We start from the raw sequence: 17,797 nt of genomic DNA on the forward strand, positions 1-17,797 counted from the left end.
AAAATTTTCGAGAGTTAAAACAGAAGCTTTTTAAAATTTCTGCTCTGTAATTCACTGTTTAGTGACCAGACAATTCAGAGTTAAGGCAGAGAATAACCATTCCATGAACTTTAATCAAAGTTGGAAATTTTACACAATATGAAAATCTTAGCTACTGATAAGTCCTAGAAAACTACAAGTTGTTCACAGACCTTTTTAGTTTCTTTCCAATACGACCTTCTCCTACTCTATTCATGGACATATCATATTCAAGACCACAGAAGCCTACACAGCTTAGAATTCAACCGTGATGACATTCACAAAAAGTGTGCTCCTCCTCTGTCTCTATCAGAATCTTGGAGAGTGAGGAGGCTACACAAAGCACACTCCCAGAGCTCCCAGTTATGCCAGCACAAAGGGCGAGCTGAATCAAGAATTCCATTCTCAGCTTCACTCTCACCTATTTTCTTTCTAAGTACACAGGGAGCTCAAAGGCAGTTCACTGAGGTATCCCTGAATGACTTTAAATGCTGATTTATCATTTCTGCCCTGCCTTAACACGTTCTGCAATGTTCAGATCATGGCAAGCACGTTCTACACTACTGTTTCAACATTTCTAGCAGGCATTCTCAATGCTATGTATCCTACCTTTCCATTTGCAGTGAGTGAAGGCACAGACCATGCTGTGCAAGCAAAAATCACTTTATTACACTCATCACCATTATTTATAGTTCTTTAACTTCTGTGCAAAGTTTTCCACTCGGAGCCCTTTGCCCCTGTTCCTTTAGCAACAGAATCTTTTCTGTTACATTCTCTTGCACCAGCGATGTCCTTGTTGCACCCTCTCTTGTCAGAGTGCTCTTGTCAGAGTGGCCGGAGGGGTGTCTGCACTTCTTGTTCTTCCCTTGAGTTTATCTCTCCCACAGCTTCCACTGTTCCAGGGCCAGGAGGGCTGTGGTGCTGCCCAGCTCAGCTTCTGTGGCTGTCTGATCTCCCATACTATTTTATGATGTCACTGTCGTCCCTGCTTTAGAGGAATACTGATACTTTAGAGGATACTTTGGAGGATCATTGAGTTAACAGCAGCACTTACTGAAATAACCTGAGTTGGTGAAGAAAAAGGATATGGCAACTGTGATTAGGTCCTATTTCCTTTCACCAGGCAAGATGCTGCATCTTGCCTGCACTGAATGTCATGGACCTGATTTCAAAAACTAAGCACCTGTAGCTTCTGCTACTATCAACTACAGCATTAGATGACAAGTCTGAAAAAGAGTTTAATAAAAACAGCAAATCCAGGTGGGAATTGACTTGGAGACTCAAAGCTGACTGCAAAGTCTCTTTCTATAAATGATGACTGTATATTTGTGCATTAGTGCTCCATGGACCACAAGCTGAAACAAAACCTTGCTGCAGAATGATTTCTACCTCTTTCAAGAGTCCTGAATTCTAGTGCTCTTTTTCTGCTTCTTCCTTTCTTATAGGAGTGCAAACCCACTGAAAGCAGTGGAGCTGCTTCTGACTTACAGTGCCATGAAAGAGTCAGCATTAGGAGGCAGAGGATGGGTGGTTACAGAAGCCTTGTACCTACATGCCATCAAACTACAGCTCCCCTTCTCTTTGTCTGATGTGGATAATTGCCCTCTCAGTTTTACAATGGAACAGAGTGCACAGATATTGTTTACAAATGCAATTGCCTCTTCAGAACTGATTGGAGAAGTGATGCCAAAACCCCAATCGTGAGCAGCTCAGTGGTTGCTAGGATCACCCTGTTCCATGGCTGCTTCCCATGCAGACACCTTGGAAATAAATTAGCTCCGTCCTGCCACAGCATGTGGAAGAGGATGGTGCTTTACAGGATGCAGGAAGACTTGGGGAACTGACCAAAGGACTGTGCATCCAAATGGGAGAAGAGAGATGCACTCGAACTGGCATTGCTGTTGTGCCAGAGGATTTAAAGACAGTGAAGAGAATCGTTGGTCTGTTTAGTGCCCTGCAGGGACAGGGACACTCATGGTTATTAGAGGAATTTATTTCTGGGCTTGCAGTCTCCCACAGTGTACACTAAAGATTATCAGTTCAGAAAGGCAGCAACATTTTCTCCTTTGCCTTTACTGGCAAACTACAGTGGTTGTCATTAATCACCCTGACAATATGAAAATACAGCATTATTCTGTTAAGTATTTCTATGCCTTCTGATTTTTCACTCATCTACGACATTGTCAAATGCTATACACACAGACAAGGCACACAGTAGTGTGTAGTAAAAAAGAAAAAAGAAAAAAAAAGCTTAAACAATCATAATTAAAATATTTGAACCTGGGGTTCAGACCTTTTTGGTTTTTAACTTCATTGTCTTGCTTGATTATATTATTGATGTGATTTGATTTGATTTGATTAGCATAGTGGGTTTTAAAATCAATATTCATTGTAAGATATTAGCCGATCTTTCATCTGTTTAGGAAAACCAGAAATACTTTTTCCGTGATATAAAAGCTTCCATGGTAAATTCCTAATCCCACCATTTCTACACTGAAATCAGAGGGGACAACAGAAATAAGTCACTAATTATGGAAGAGCCTTAAAAAGTCCAGAGAAAAAGATCCATAGAACAGTAGGTGTCTGCACCACACTTTTGTGTTACATCAAAGGTTGTGAACCTGAGTGGAAAAGAACAACTCAGTGATTCCCCAGATTTACGTTTCATCTTGGTTTCCAGCCAGTCAGAGGGCATTTTTTATCCTGACAGGAAGGAAAAAATATGCTGGAAAGATGGAAAAAAGCACTTTTCATATTAGTCAGTCCTGCATAGCTGGGAATATGGCAAAGCCACCAGGCAGCCCCGGCCCCATGGGTGCAGAGCCCAGGGGAGAGCAGGGAGGGAAAAAAAGGAGATAAAAATAAACAGGGTTAAAAAAATCCCAGAAAAAGGACAAATATTTTCCAAACACTTTGTTATTTCTAACATCTGTCACAGCTCCTCACTTCAGTCCTCCCTTATGTTCACAAAGGTGGTACTTGGGGGAAGCGCTCCTGTGGGTAGAGTGCTAGGATGGAATTTAGGTTCCCTTCCTGGCAAATTAGAATATTTGTATCTAATCTTTAAAAAGCCTCTGAATATCACAGCTCTGCCTGTCTTATTTATGAACTGACAATAATATAATGTTTTAGGGTGTTTTGATTTGATTTAGCCAGATTTGTCAAGGAAACTAAATAAGAGGCTGAGAGGACTAGATATGGAATTAGGAACTATTTAATAAGTAAGACAGTTTCTATTACTTCTTATGATCTCTTTGCATGTCATCATTAACCATATGACATCTCAGTAGAAGTGTCTTGTGCACAGCCAGAAAACACTTCTGAAGGTTTTGCCAGAGAGTAATCAGGAAAGAATCTCATGGATCACGGCAAAGCAACGTGTCTTGAGTGGTGCTACAAATTCAAGTTTTAATTGCAGAATGTCTGCCATTAAAGAAGACATAATATGCACAACCTTACAAAAGGGCAGAAAACCCAAAATAGTCAACAAATTTCTTGATGACTTTTAGAAAATTCTGTTATGTAGTAAAACCTGCAAATTAATTTGACTGATTATTTTTTAGTTCTACATGGAAAGCAATCCCAGTTACTGCATTTAATATGCTATAATAATATAGGCAGTCTATATTAAACACTGAAGCATGTTAATAGATATTTCCACAAAAGATTAAAATTTTAAGATTAAAAACATTAAAAAACCATTTGAAACAAAAGATTAATAGTTAAACAGTTTTTCCAGACTACATACCTAAACCATTAATTTTCCTGAGTTAACAAGTTTAGACTTTTTACTGCTTTAGAACACAACAATGATTCTGGAAGTTGAGATTTACTATTTTTGTCAGCATTTCCAGACATCCCTTTTAAAAATCAAGGTGACAATTTTATCATGTTGAAAACATTAAATGAACCTAATTTTGGCATACAATTCTGGGGTGATGGATGAAATTTGGAACAGCTACTGAATAAATGCTAAATATATGAATCCTAGAAATCAGAAATCTTTAAAATGTGCTTGCTTCTAAACAGCTATTGAAACTGAGCTTACATTGTTGTTTTTTTCTTCTTTTCTCTGAGAATGGAAACAGAGGCATTTATTTCTACTATTGGGAATATATGTTACAAATTATTGATTTTATGTCTTTTTAAAGAATACTTAGAATATTCTCAGCTACATTCTCCTTATATTTTGCTTTTCTTTAGCTATGCTAACAGGCAAAACATACAACTATCGATAGCCTATTTTTTTCTTCAGCATATTCTCTCATTTTGTTCGTAGAAAATTCAATTTCACATTACCATATCACTTCTTAGTCCATTTGATTTCTTTCTCAAAAGACGTAAGACTATCACGAGATACATCCTGATGAACTCATGGGATCTGACACCTCTCATGCGTGCATTTCTGGGCATGTGTGAGTATCCCACTCATAATAACATTATCAGAACACAAGCAAAAATTCAGTTTAAGCAGTTATGATCACTGCAGGAGAGAAAAGGGAACAGGGAAAAAGAAAACTCCCCCTCGTGGCAAGGAAGTGGTACAAGCCAACTCCTTTCTTAGGTTGGTATTAAACATCAGCGTCAAAAGTTCTGATCTGAACTGAATGAATAATGTGCCTGATACACCAGTCAAAAGATGAGTGCTCTAAAGCCCTACATCTCCAGACTAAGCTGGCAAAACGACTTAGAAAGCTAAGCTTTATGGCAGCCAAGAACTATGCAAAACTAGGCGTTTTTACCTAAAATCACTAAACTTCCAGTTCTGCAGAATAAAAGTGCTGCACTGGTCAATAAAATCTGGACCATAAAGCCTTATAAAGATTAAGTTTCTTTACCCTTCCAAATACAACTGCAATGTGTCTCAATCTGAGGGCAAAATTAGAATGGAGCAGCTAAAAGCATTTTCATACACGTATGCAAGTACACACACAAAGATAAATTTACAGAAGATTCAAACTATAGCAACACGTTAAAATTTGGAAGGCAAATTTATGGCCAGGAAAAACAGTTTGGCAGCCAGACACAGCACTTTACAATAATAGCAAATAAAAATGGTGGAAGGAAGCTCTTTGTCTGATAGTGATAAAGGAAAATCAAACATTATCACTTTTAGAATTTTATTAACTAGAACTGACAGTAAAGAGTTTGAATGTTTGAAAGAAACACTGTGAGTAAAATGATGAAGTATAAGACTTAGAAGACATTTCTGAAAGTCTGCACAGATAGAAATGATATTCATAGTTTCTGGTTTGTTGAGAAGCAGGTGCTTGGTTTTCTGAAATTTTTTAAATCTTTAGAAGTTCAAGAAATTCAAGTCCTTTCCTAGAGAAGATGGATAGACACTGCAGGACCACAGAACAATAACCTTTGATTATTAACATATTCCAGAGGTTTATATCAAGCAGATTCTAGAGAGAGACTGCAGGAAATCTTGTTGATGAATGCATGAGACTTCAGATGTTTTAAAAGGAGAATACTCATATTAGAAGGTCCTGATTTCTTTCCAGGATTTTCCACCAGATGCAGTACCCCCTACCATCCAAATAAACATTATGCATTTCCTTCATGAGTATGACATCAGAGTAAGAATAAAACTGCAGAAAATCTGCAAAATATAATGAACCTGTAAAAAAGGAGAAAGACCAGCAGGATCCCCCTGCCCTTCATGCTTATAGGCATGGTTGAAGAAAGTGAAGTCATAGAAGTAGATAAGGGCAAGTCAAGAACTGTCACAGAACCAAAACCTTACAAGTCTTTTCCCCCAGCCAGGCTGAACCCCAGGACACAGAGGGCAAATGCATTACAGCCCAAGATGCTATTGGTTTCTGGGCTGCAAGTCCCTGTTGCCTGCTCATATCTAATTTTTCATCTACCAACAACTCCAACATGGTTGTTCTAAAGTCCTGCACCTTCCACCACAGTTAAATCAGAGGTGGAAAAGTCAACATGCTTAGTCACAGAGCTCCCATTCAGAGGGAGCTAGATAGGGCTGAGCCAACAGAAGCCCCATTAAATTATTCAAGAAATGCAAAGTCCAGCACCCATGAAGGAAGAACACCTTGCCAGAATATAGTTTGGAAACTGATTGGCTGGGAAGTGGCTTTGCAAAAAGGGATCTGGGGTCCTGTGTGCAGCAAATGGGGCATGAGCCAGCAGCGTGCCTTGTTGGCCAAAACAACCGAGTATATCCTGGGCTGCACTGGCAGCAGCACAGGCAGCAGACTGAGAGAAAAGACTGCCCTTCCTCACCCAGGTCTCATTGGGCCACATCCAGAACACTGCGTGCAGTCTGGGACTGGTCCAAGCAGGACCAGTCATGGAGCTGGGGCACTCCTTCTGTGAGGAGCTCACTGAAGAGCTTCAATCAGGTTCTTTGGGGGTGCACAGTGTGAGGATGAAAGACAAGAGGTACAAAAGCAAATGAGTGGTTTAGACTAGATATAAGGAGAAAATATTGTGCCATGAGGACAGTCACGCTGTGGAACAGATTCCCAAGAGGTTGGTCAGTCTGTGTTGCTGAAGGTCTGTAAGACCTGTCTGGCTAAAGTAACCTGATTTACTAGTTTTGACTAGTTTTGTTACCATGTTAGTGTTTTGTGCAGAATGTTAGACTGGGAGAGCCCCTGGAGATCCTTCCAACCAGAATAATCCTGTGATCCTATGACGCTAATGAAGGAAATGAAAACTCTCTAGGTCACCACAGCTGGATCTGACACAGCACTTTTACCAGTAGCTCAGGACAAAGGGAAAATACAGGAGCAAGGTGTAATCACCCAGAGATAAGTTGCTACAAGGAATTCTAGTGATTTTTTTTAATGACTAATAGGCTAAGAAATAAAACCTAAGGAAATGAAACTCCAGCGATTATATTGTCCATCATTCATTTCCAAGAATAAATTTTTTAGCTTTTTAGCCATTTTCAGCCAAATCTGAGAGAGAAATCTCAGAGGTAATTGTACTGTTATAGGATTTTGAAAAATTGGTTGCAGGAGAGAAGAAAGAACATTTTACTTGTTTTAACATTCCGAAAGACAGGCAGAGGGTCCCTGAGCTCAGTTTTGACTGGCAACACTATTCCAGCCATTCAGCTAATGCATGTACAGATACAAAATATAGGTAAATTCTATTCTATGTGATTTTTTCTTTCTTTATTGTTTTTCAATCTTAGCACCCACCTCTTTTTAATTTTCTTGCTGTCATACAAGACTTGTGGACAGAAAGAATAAATCAGACAATCTGACAAGAATTGAAGCTACACAATCTTACAGTGTTATCCTTATGTTGCCCTAACAGATAGAGAATTGCGTCAAGGTCTTAATGGAGTTATTACTAAACCAAATTTTCCTGAATTATATCAGCGTTAATGATATAAGAGAGCAGCAAAATAATTGTCACTCATTTTATTTTAGTGTAACTGTTGAAAGAACATTTTCACACTTATGCTAAGAATTAATATCTCTTTTACTAGAAAAGCAACTAGACAATTAAAATAATTACCAATCAGATGAAATAACAAAAGTGTAATCCAGAAGGAAACTACATATTCCAGGAAGAAACAAAGAATACCACGTCGGAAAGAGCTGCGTGCAATGCAGCTATGGCACAGTCCCCTGCAGAAGCCCAGCAGATAAGGGGTTAATCATGTCTGAAACACTGATAATCCTGGAGCCAAGCAAGGGCTGTTGGTGAGAACACACTGTAAGAGCAGCATGTGGCTGAAAGAGGGGCCAGGCAGAGGTGGGGCAGCACTTTCCTGGGACAATTGTCCTTGTTCTGGCTCCTGGAGCGGAGAACAGCACGTCCAGGGCAGGTACAGGAACCAGGCGAGGGGAGGGCAGGGACTGCTGGCCAGAGGCCAGCCCAGCAGTCTTTATTCCCTGACCACACTCCTAAAGTCCCCCACAAACTCTCTGACCTATTTTCAGAGAGGTCTAGAAGAACAAACTGACCATGATAACTAATTTGTATAGAAAGTAAGAAACTTAGCTCCAGGGTGGTGAAAACTTAGATTTAAAAAGGTGCCTCCACAAAGCCTGGGTGATGCTCACTCTATCAGCTGAATCCCTGTGCACTCTCTTTCTCTTTTTTTCTCTTTCTCTTTTTTTCTCTTTCTCTCTTTCATTCCCTCTCTTTCTTTTTCTCTCTCTCCCTCTCTTTCTCCCTCTTGTCTTTCACCTGACACTTTAGTCAAAATCCATGACCGTGTACTTATACTAAAACAGACTTATACCAATTTCCATCATGTGTATAATCTAGTAATAAAATTTTGTAAGCGTTTATGGCCCATCTGAGTTTTGTTGTTCCTTTTTGGAAATAGCATAGATAAATCTAGGGTACTCCCTTCCTGTTAAGGATGGGATACCATTGTCTCCCCAAAATAACAGCAAATTAAAACCAGCTATTTTTCGTACTTTTACAAAACATCGCTGCAGTATTCTGCTTTAATTCGAGGAAACCTTTTTTTATATGTTAATATTCACAGTTCCACAGACAAATAAAAATAAATTTCAAAGAGGCTAAGTTAATCTCCAGGGTCAAAATTTTTGGGAGCAGAAAGTACTCCATTCATGTGCAGGATACCTAGTGCTATAAGAATTAGACAAAGTACATACACAGTTTTGGTCAGTTCTATTGCCATCACATTTTGGGTCACACCAGAAATATTGACTAGCTTTCTCCAAAATCACCTCAAACACTAACTTTACCATAAAAAAAAGAAAAATTTAAAGTCAACCACTCCCAGTTAATTACTGAAGGCCACCAGGACAGAAGGCTGAACCTGGTAATCTCAAAACTATTAGAGAGGTCTATGACTAACACAAAACCTGCTGCTTTCTGCTCCAAACATAATGTGTGTCTTCTTTGTCTCTTTGGCACATAGAGGTGTATGTAATACATTTAATACAAGCAAAAAGTTCCTTTCAAACTGCCTTGGAGGAAGAAAAAGAAAATTATATTTATCAGATGACAGCAACAACATGTGCTGAGAGCTGAGAAACAACCGTGATGAAAATTGTATAAAACAGAAAACTGCAACTTCTGACTTTAGCTACAGATGTTAAAAGACTAGGCTCCCTCTGCTGTCAAAAATGCTTTCCCAGGAGGTGTACACTGCACCATGGCAACTGGAGAGCAGCGATTCCTTAAAAGGCTTCAAGGGAATTCTGCAGAGGAGCTCCCCTTAGTACATCCAATATGCATTGGACCTAGCCCATGCAGCCTCATCCTTCATCCAGGGCACAGCTGACCCAGCTAAATATTCACCCAGCTAAAAAATTCTGGCACAGCACAGTGCAATGATTCAATACCAACAGTGAAAGTGCACCATATTTGTCAACACATACAGAAGGTAATAGAAGTCACTGCAAATAAATTTGGGACCTGAGGGTATCGTGCAGTTCTCTTGGGCTATATCCACATGGATGGGTGCAGCTGAGCATGAGTGAGCTCTGCCTGTGCCTTGAGAGGGCTGGCTGTAAATCAGGACTATCTGTGAATGCACTAACACTGCACTGCCCCTAAAGCAAGCACACCCTTCATTCCAGCTCTGCCTCACAGCTTGTGACACTGACCACCCTGTCATATTTTTGTGTCTCTGACACGAAGGCCCCAGACAGTTCACATCCAGATGGCTCAGGGTCTATTTGCTCCTGCCTGCATTTCTCTTCATCCGTATTTGCATTCCCATAGTTCTACAGCCCACATAGTCATGACTAAGCCACAACATTTCCCAGACATTTCAGTGAAAACCTTTGTTTGTACAGCAGAAAAAGGCTCTACAATAATTCCTGTATGAATGTGGCGCAGTTTTGTCACTGAGCATTTTACAGGAAAGTTATGCTAAGTTATGCTAATTGTCAGGCTTGAGGGTTGGTGATTTTAAACCAGACGAGATTCTTTTTCAGCTGAAACACTTTCACAGCACAAACACATGCAAGATTATCTCCTCTACTTATTAAAAGAAATTCTGAATAAGTTATTTTCACCTCACTTTACAATAGTCACCTTCCATTCCCAGACCAATAATTTTCTGTTTTAAACTCTTTAATTTAACTATGACAGTAATTTAATAAACACAGCTCTTTTCCCCAAAGCTACAGTGTTATTTCTTATCCTGCCTCAAATTTCCTATTTAAGTTTTACAAAGAATTTTAGATTTTACTTATAGCTGTTCCATTAAAAGATGATCATATATATAGTGCCCCATAAAAAGAGACATTTAAATGGACATATGTAAGGTAAAAAAATATGTTCCAGCTTTGCTATAAATTTAACCTTTTTAGTTATAAACCAGACCACAAAAATATTTCTATATATTTTGTGTTTCTTTACATTATAAAAATTGACAGAAAGCCCTATCTAGATTGTCCATAATAAAACATTTTTATGTTATGTTACACCTGCTTGTTATACATTATTTTACACTTATTTGCAAGCAATTAAGCAACCAATGAAACTTACCAATACATTAACTTGATGGTGCAATATTATGGGGGCAAATTAAGTGGCAAATTTGTTGCAAGAATTTGATTATAAAGCAACTGCTATGGAGAGAATTTTTGTACAATAAGCAGGGTATGGAAATAAATTAACAACTAATGTTGGCTGTAAGAGTCAAGCATTATAAGCTGCCCTTTTCAAAATCTAAATGAACAATTTGAGTCACTGTGAAAGAAAGCAAGGAAAAAAAACCCTACCCTGCATGTAACTAAGGCATGGTAGCTATTCTGAGATTAACATTAGAAAGGAAATAATTTTCTTCTCTCATTGGGGATGAACTAATCTGTTCTGGTTTTCACTTTCACCTTGAATCCTGAGCCAAGGGTAATTCTAATAACAAGACTTACATCCTCAACAGAAATATGTGGGCAGATATTTTTTTGGAAGAAAACAGCCACTATTTCTCACTTTGTCTTAAAATACCTATGCCTTACATTAGTTGCTTTTCTCTCTGTACTGAAACAAAGCCAGCTAACATTCATTTTTGTCATTCACTTTTTCAGAGTTAAAGCAAGTACAAAGAAATGCTGACTGGGCATAGTGAAAGAGATATATAACAACACGTTAGATATAAATTAAACTGCATTGTGTTGTTATACTTTCTAGCTTAAGATTAATCTCCCCTAATTTTATCTATCCAAAAGTAATGTCTCCAGTCTTATCTTGTCTGGTCTCCCTGAAGAGTCAGCAGGCCCACCATATATAGTGCAAGTTACCTGTGGAATGATTGCCTGGCAGTGTTTAACTGAGATGGGCATAGGCAGGTACTGTAAAATAGGTAACTAAAACTTGGACAGATAAAGGCAGCTCACACCACTCACATCTTCAATGTCCTCACATTGCAGAGCATTGTTAGTGCCACAGATGGAAACTGGAAATCCACAACTGAGAAACTCTGGGAAGGAAAACATAAATAGCCTAAATGGCTCCCTAGTATGTCTAATTAAAATTAAAGAATTGCCTAGAATAACTCTATTTTGATGTTCCTTAAGATAGATATGGCTCTCAAGGATACAAAACCATTTTCTTAAAAGTTCTAAAAGTGCCCCTTTTATCTTTCTTTGCAAGGCTAAATAGTTTTATAATGAACAGTCACAAGGGGATTCAGACCTGAGCATGGTTTTATTGCAGAATGTTAATGAGAAATCTATACAAGATTGGCATGGGATGAATGAGAGGGTTGGACCCCTCTGAAGTAAGAGGTTGAGGCCATGAAAGAAGGGTTGAAGCATCTAAATGTTTCTAGAAAACTATATTAAATAAAATAATTTCCTCAGTATTCTAACATCTGTGTTTGCACTTGTCCATTGCTTATAGAAACTACTCCAAGAAAAATCTCATACTCTGAAAAGATAACCACACTCTTAATGCATCACTGGGCTGAATGCAGATCTCTTAATATTGTATCTCATTAATTCCTACTAAGCAAGAGGAGCACAGAAGCTGGATCTGATTCAGATTCCACAGACAGGCATGTCCTCAAGGCTTGCTGGATCTGCAGTAATTCAGAACAGAGGCAGGTTACTTACAGTTGAAAAATTCATGTATTTCATTTCTTTTTTCTAGTATCTTGATCCATGGATCAGATTAGTTCTCAACTCAAAAGAATATATATCAATAAGGGTTTATGACATCTGCTACTATGTGATCTTAGAAATATTACCACAGAATTTTATTTCTCTGACAATGAATCTATTCTTTATGTATAATAAATGCTTTTCCATCAGCCCTACCAAGCTAATCAACAGCTAATTTAAGGTTATTCAGAAAAAGTTGACAGTTGCTTTGTTATCCAAAAATGAAACTAATTCTTATTAAAAACCTATTAATTATTTCTTTATGATTTATTCTTGTTACTATAAAAATTGCTAGCTGTCTGTGAATTTTATAAAGCCATCAATGTATTTTTATTATCATTATTATGGATTTTCTATCTTTTCTGATATAAGATTTGCATCTCACTTTTTTTCTACTTTTCAGAATTATCACTTTCTGAAGATATCAGATATCAACTTCCTCATATTCTCTCACAATATTTAATTTTTAGTGGATTTGAGATTAATTAGATGTGCATTAATATAGTACGAAATGTAGGCCCTGGAAGATAATTCTTAAATAAGACATGAAAAAGGAAAAAAATAGTTGCCTGGCATTAATATGAGAGGTCCATTAGATTTTTAATTCATCATCAAGAAACAGATTCAAAAATACTAAAGATCTACAATACCTGTAAAATTTTTGTATTTTGCTTTTGAATTATATTCGAGTATTTTTCTATTTTTTTCTGCCTTGTGTGTCTTTTTTATTACTATTTTTTTTTTTTTTTTTTTTTTTTTTACATTTTCACCTGCAATTCCTAAAGAAATATTTTAAACTAACATCTATTCTGGAAAACTTTGTTGAACTTCATAGATTCAGTGAATTCTGGCAGTTTCAGTGCTCCCTTAATTTTAGGGAGCACTTGATTACAGAAGCAAGACTTAGGCATAAATATCCTGGGAAGACAATATCCTGAAAAGACAAACAAGATCTTTTATAATTGGCATGCTGATAAGAAAAAAGCTAAACAAGACAGGAATTTAAAAGTCTATCTTCTATTGTGGTCTTTTTCCCAAAAATTATATGTTATCATTTGAGGTATATAGGGACCTGGTGTTAGCGTCACTTCCTAAATAATCATGATTAATAAAAACCCCAGTATTTAGACTGATGGAAAGAAGGAAGACTGTTGTGAAATTCTGGTACAAGGACAGGAAAAACCCTGACATCTGAGTAGCTGTTCTTACTGGCACTGAAACTTTACCTTTCAAAATTCATATTCTATTACCTTAATACAACTCTTGGAAAAGATAACGTAAAAATTTAGCATCAAGCAAAGGTTAAAGTTATAAATTAAACCATAAACTGCTCTTTAGCTCACAAAAGACAAATCATGCCACTGCTGTTTCCTGAAGTTTGCTTTGCACTCATAAAACTGAAACCAAGGAAACAAATTCCACTTGGTGTAAGATGATGTCACCTCCATTTACCAGTTGGAAACACAATGAGTTACCATGTTCTGAAATTAATTGGAACAGAAAAGAAAGCCATTCCTATCAAAGAACCATGCTTGGATACAGCCTTGATTTAAAAAATTAGTGAGTGAAGATTAGTGTTTCACTGTATTTGTGAAAGAGTAAAAGTCTGCATTCATCCTAGTTTCTAAAGCCACTGCAAGAATACTCCAGGACGCCCACAGCATTTTGGGGTGTTTTTCCCAATGAAATTCTGTCTGTTATATTACAGTAAGTACAATATGAATTCCTATTTAAATACAGGAAACATGCCAAAGTAGCAGTGTGAAATAATGTTTTGAAGTACTGTGGAAGAGCTGCACTTGTGAATCTATTTGAGTGCTTCCCATTCATAGTGTATTCCTGTCAAACTGGCACGGGCTCTGCTGCAAAACAAACTGAAAATCTATTTTGATTTCTAATTAAAAGGAACTCACTCTGGAGTTAATTACAAAGTATCTAAATACGAATCAGGACTTCTAGGAAATCAATTTCACACAAATGAATGCAACATGAAGGTTTCTAATGGCTTTTATGAGATTTAGAGTGAGCTCTCTGCTAGCAACTACAGTGGTAAGGAAAGTGGCTTTGTTCTTCCATCTGTTGTGGCAATAGTTGACTCTTCATTTATTAAAATAATAATTTCCATGCTATTGCAAGCCTTTGATTTCATAAAAACAATATTCATAAATGAACATTATTCCAGTATAGTTGTTCCTGCTGCCTTTCAAACATGGAATACTCCCAGTCACTTAGACAGACTCCCTTGAAAGCAAGACAGCTCCAATATTAATTCCAAAACTGTCCATTAGCATCATCAACAATAGCATATCTCTTAAACACAGAGTTACAGAGTTACACTGATACTTTCACCCCTTACAGACACAAACTGCTAGAAGTAAAATGCTAAAGGCCATACTGTCTTGCTTCACCTCATCCCTTGGATTTGTGTGCAGTCCCAATGCACCTCACAAAAGAGCAGGAGCTACAGGGACCAAACAGAGTCCAAACAAAACCTCTAAAACAGCCAATAAGGCTGACACCAAACCCAGAAGATTAAAAAGAAAAAAGAAAGGTGTGTGAATCAGACAGCAGTCAAGCTTATCATCACCTTGAGTTGCTGTCCATCATACTGAAAGAGGATTCATACCCCAGGGAATGCCAGCTGGACAGTAATCATACTTTACAGTTCTCTGGTGCCTTTATCTGATGACCTCAAAACACTTGACAAACACTAATTCATTTCACCTCACCAGACTTCTGCTGCTGGCTAAATACCCCAATAGCCTAAATAATGAATAACTGAGTGTCAGTGATGATAGCCCAAGCTTTCAGCTAACAGTAAATTGCTGCCCCTGCCATGCACCAGCGGCAGAAAATGCTCATGAGGAGACTCCAAAGGTTTCTCAGAGAAACTACTAGAACAGTAACAGGCTGGGAAAAGGCGGTCTCTAGGGAAAGGAGATTCCAAAGGCTTCTCAGAGCTTGGTGTACTAAACCAGTAAGACTTTGGGCAAAGCCAGTCTCTGCAAAAAGCTCAATACCAAATATCTCCTGGCCTTAGTGAGATCGAAAATCTGTGTGAGCAGATTTTCTTCAACCTCTTTTCTGAATTATCCTTCATTTTTGTACATGGCACCTAGACTTACAAGGATTTTTCTTACCACAACAGAACAGGACCTGCTATTTGAGAAAAACAAAACCAAAATAACAACAGGCATAGAAGAAAAATTTGTAAACTTTACACGATTACAAATGTCTCAGTTTCTTCCACTTTATATGTTGGGACAAAGCAAAGATGACACAAAGATTACTGATTTAGATTTTTTACTATTAATCTATCTGATTATTATTTTTTTTTAAGATTTACTCTCTTCTCTCTCCAGCATTTTAAAATCAAAGCCAGTGACTGGCTGACAGTGGGAATAATGTCTCCAGGAATCTGCAAAGTGACAGATGTATACCAGTATTTACAAACAAAGAAAACATGAAAATTACCAAGGATTGGATTGTAGAACAAAGTCAGTGCAGGCTAAACCCACATGAAGTATTTTTCTCTTCCACTAACCACTTAGGTGTTTAGAATCATATCTCATTCTACCATTAATGCAATAATTATTTGCAGATTAAGCTATTTTTTTGTATAATAATGACAAAGTTTTGGACAACATTTTGTTAGACAAGTGAAAAAAACCTGTGTAGTGCAAAAGTGATATTCTATCAAATATCAATCTATTGTCCTTTGAGGTGGCATATCAAATATGTCAAACTTTTAGTGTCAAGTTTTCAGCATTGCCTGAAGAGCTAGTTTTGTAAAACTCCTCCAAGTGGAAATTTCAATGAATGGAACTAGAGATATATAGATACTGAGAAATACATACTTCTATAGAGAAATATAATGATTTTCATTATCAGATGAATATCGTTCATTCTCAGAAAAAATTTCAAGGACTTTTCTGTGATAATTCAATAAATGCTTGAAAACATGACTTTTTAATCTAAGGCAAAGTTTTTTGTTAACTCTTAAATACTCATGCTGGAATAGAGGTATATCTCATAAATCAGCAATCTATATACCATTACTAGTTCAATGGTCCAATGCAAGTGATAGCTGGTCAATATATTTTCATATTTTCAGTTTTACAAAAAGGCCCCAAAATTAAATTAAAAGAATTACAATTCTATATAAATGTTCTATGCTTAGTTAGAAAAAAGCATTGTTTGTGACAAAAATAAGCAAAAAATAGAATCATCAACAATAGGCCAAATATTAAAGAAAGCCCTCAGAAAGAGCAAGTTTCAAAAGTTACTTACGCCTGTCGGTCCCTGTACATCTTGTTCACTTTCTCCCATTCAGAATTAAGCTGGGTCAGCTTTTCTTGTATATTTGCTGCTTCCTTTGGTGTAACATTTTGCAAAGCCGGTGTCTTCTTCTTGTTAATAATTTCTACATGACCCTGCAGTCTCCCCAGGCTATCCTTAATGCTCTGTAATATCAAGATTTTAAAAAATAAAAACTAATCAGTGTTTTTATAAATAGCAAATAATTGTTCGCAAGCAAAAGAAACTTGTACAAGATGCTGATTTAACCATAACATTGATAATAAGAGTAATTTTATAATGACCTGGTGTAATAACTGAATCTCCATCCTTTCTTTGAATGAAATAGATCTGAGGAAGGTGATGGTTGGAGGGGAAATAAAGTGCTATTGACTCAAAAGTTCTGCATGTCAGTATTTACATTTCCTGACCTTTTATTCCCCTTTAATTCCCAATTCAGAAACCATTCCTTGGAGCAATCGCCAGGAAAAAAGCCTGAGCCTTGCAATCCCAGGGGGAGCCTGCAGAGGTACTGAGATGATTTCGTGGTGTGCAATGTGACCACTGTGGAGCTGCAGAAGAACTGAGCAAGATGCAGGGAGAAAATGTTTAATAACAACATAAAACCAGTTCTCTGGCAAACCAAAAATATTGGGCAATAACTCAAAAGGCATAAACTTGGTACAAAAATGACACCGCAAAATCTCATGTCTCTGGGACATGACAGTAAAGAAAAAAAGCTCATCTCTTGGTTTTTGGTTCAGTTTGAAAAACAGTGGGTTTCTTTTTCATTATCCAAGTTTCCTAGAATGAGATAAACAAATGTCTTGCAATCAATCAATACAAATGAATCAAAAGAAATGTATGGTAGACATTCAGCAAAGGAAATTTCACATTCATTTAAATAAACCATACCTTTAAATATTTGGGGGTTTAGACATGGAATATCTCAGAGCTTCAGTAATAATTTAGAAGGGGAAAAAAATCAAAAATCTATCTCCTTTAATATAAAATGAGTTACTCTTAATTAAAACAAATTAATCTTCCCTCTCCAAAAATCTCATTACCTTTGTTTCCTCTCACATAGGTCTTTTTTACATGCCCTTCTCTAAATATTTTCAAATTAGTTACTTTCAAACTATTTGGTATTCCTTTCAGATTAAGTATGACACAAACAGCCAAGCTGTACTCCTTACTGAGAAAGTGGTTTACTTCTATAATGTAAAAAATGTTGTTACAGAAAAACAGCTGCTTTCTGGATAGACACTGAGAAAATATTTTGAGGTACAATTCCATGAATATTAAACTGTGTTATCCAAAATTCTTAAATTTTTTTACCATGCCACTATTGATTTTTTTTTTGGTTTTGGTGGTTCATTCCCTTTCCTTGGTTTTAATCAAAC

General features: G+C 37.1%; 1 protein-coding gene across 2 annotated transcripts in view; it reads right to left on the reverse strand.

The window, feature by feature from the left end:
- The window catches only part of DMD (dystrophin), a 978,378-nt gene that overhangs the window by 554,567 nt on the left and 406,014 nt on the right, over positions 1–17,797 (reverse strand). For both annotated transcript variants that reach the window (XM_063392999.1, XM_063392994.1), the window contains one exon: positions 16,389–16,561. In XM_063392999.1, coding sequence (XP_063249069.1) covers positions 16,389–16,561 — 173 coding nt within the window. The remainder of the gene's footprint in view (positions 1–16,388; positions 16,562–17,797) is intronic.

This window comes from Prinia subflava, chromosome 3 (genome assembly GCF_021018805.1).
Source record: "Prinia subflava isolate CZ2003 ecotype Zambia chromosome 3, Cam_Psub_1.2, whole genome shotgun sequence".
Classification (NCBI taxonomy): Eukaryota; Metazoa; Chordata; class Aves; order Passeriformes; family Cisticolidae; genus Prinia; species Prinia subflava.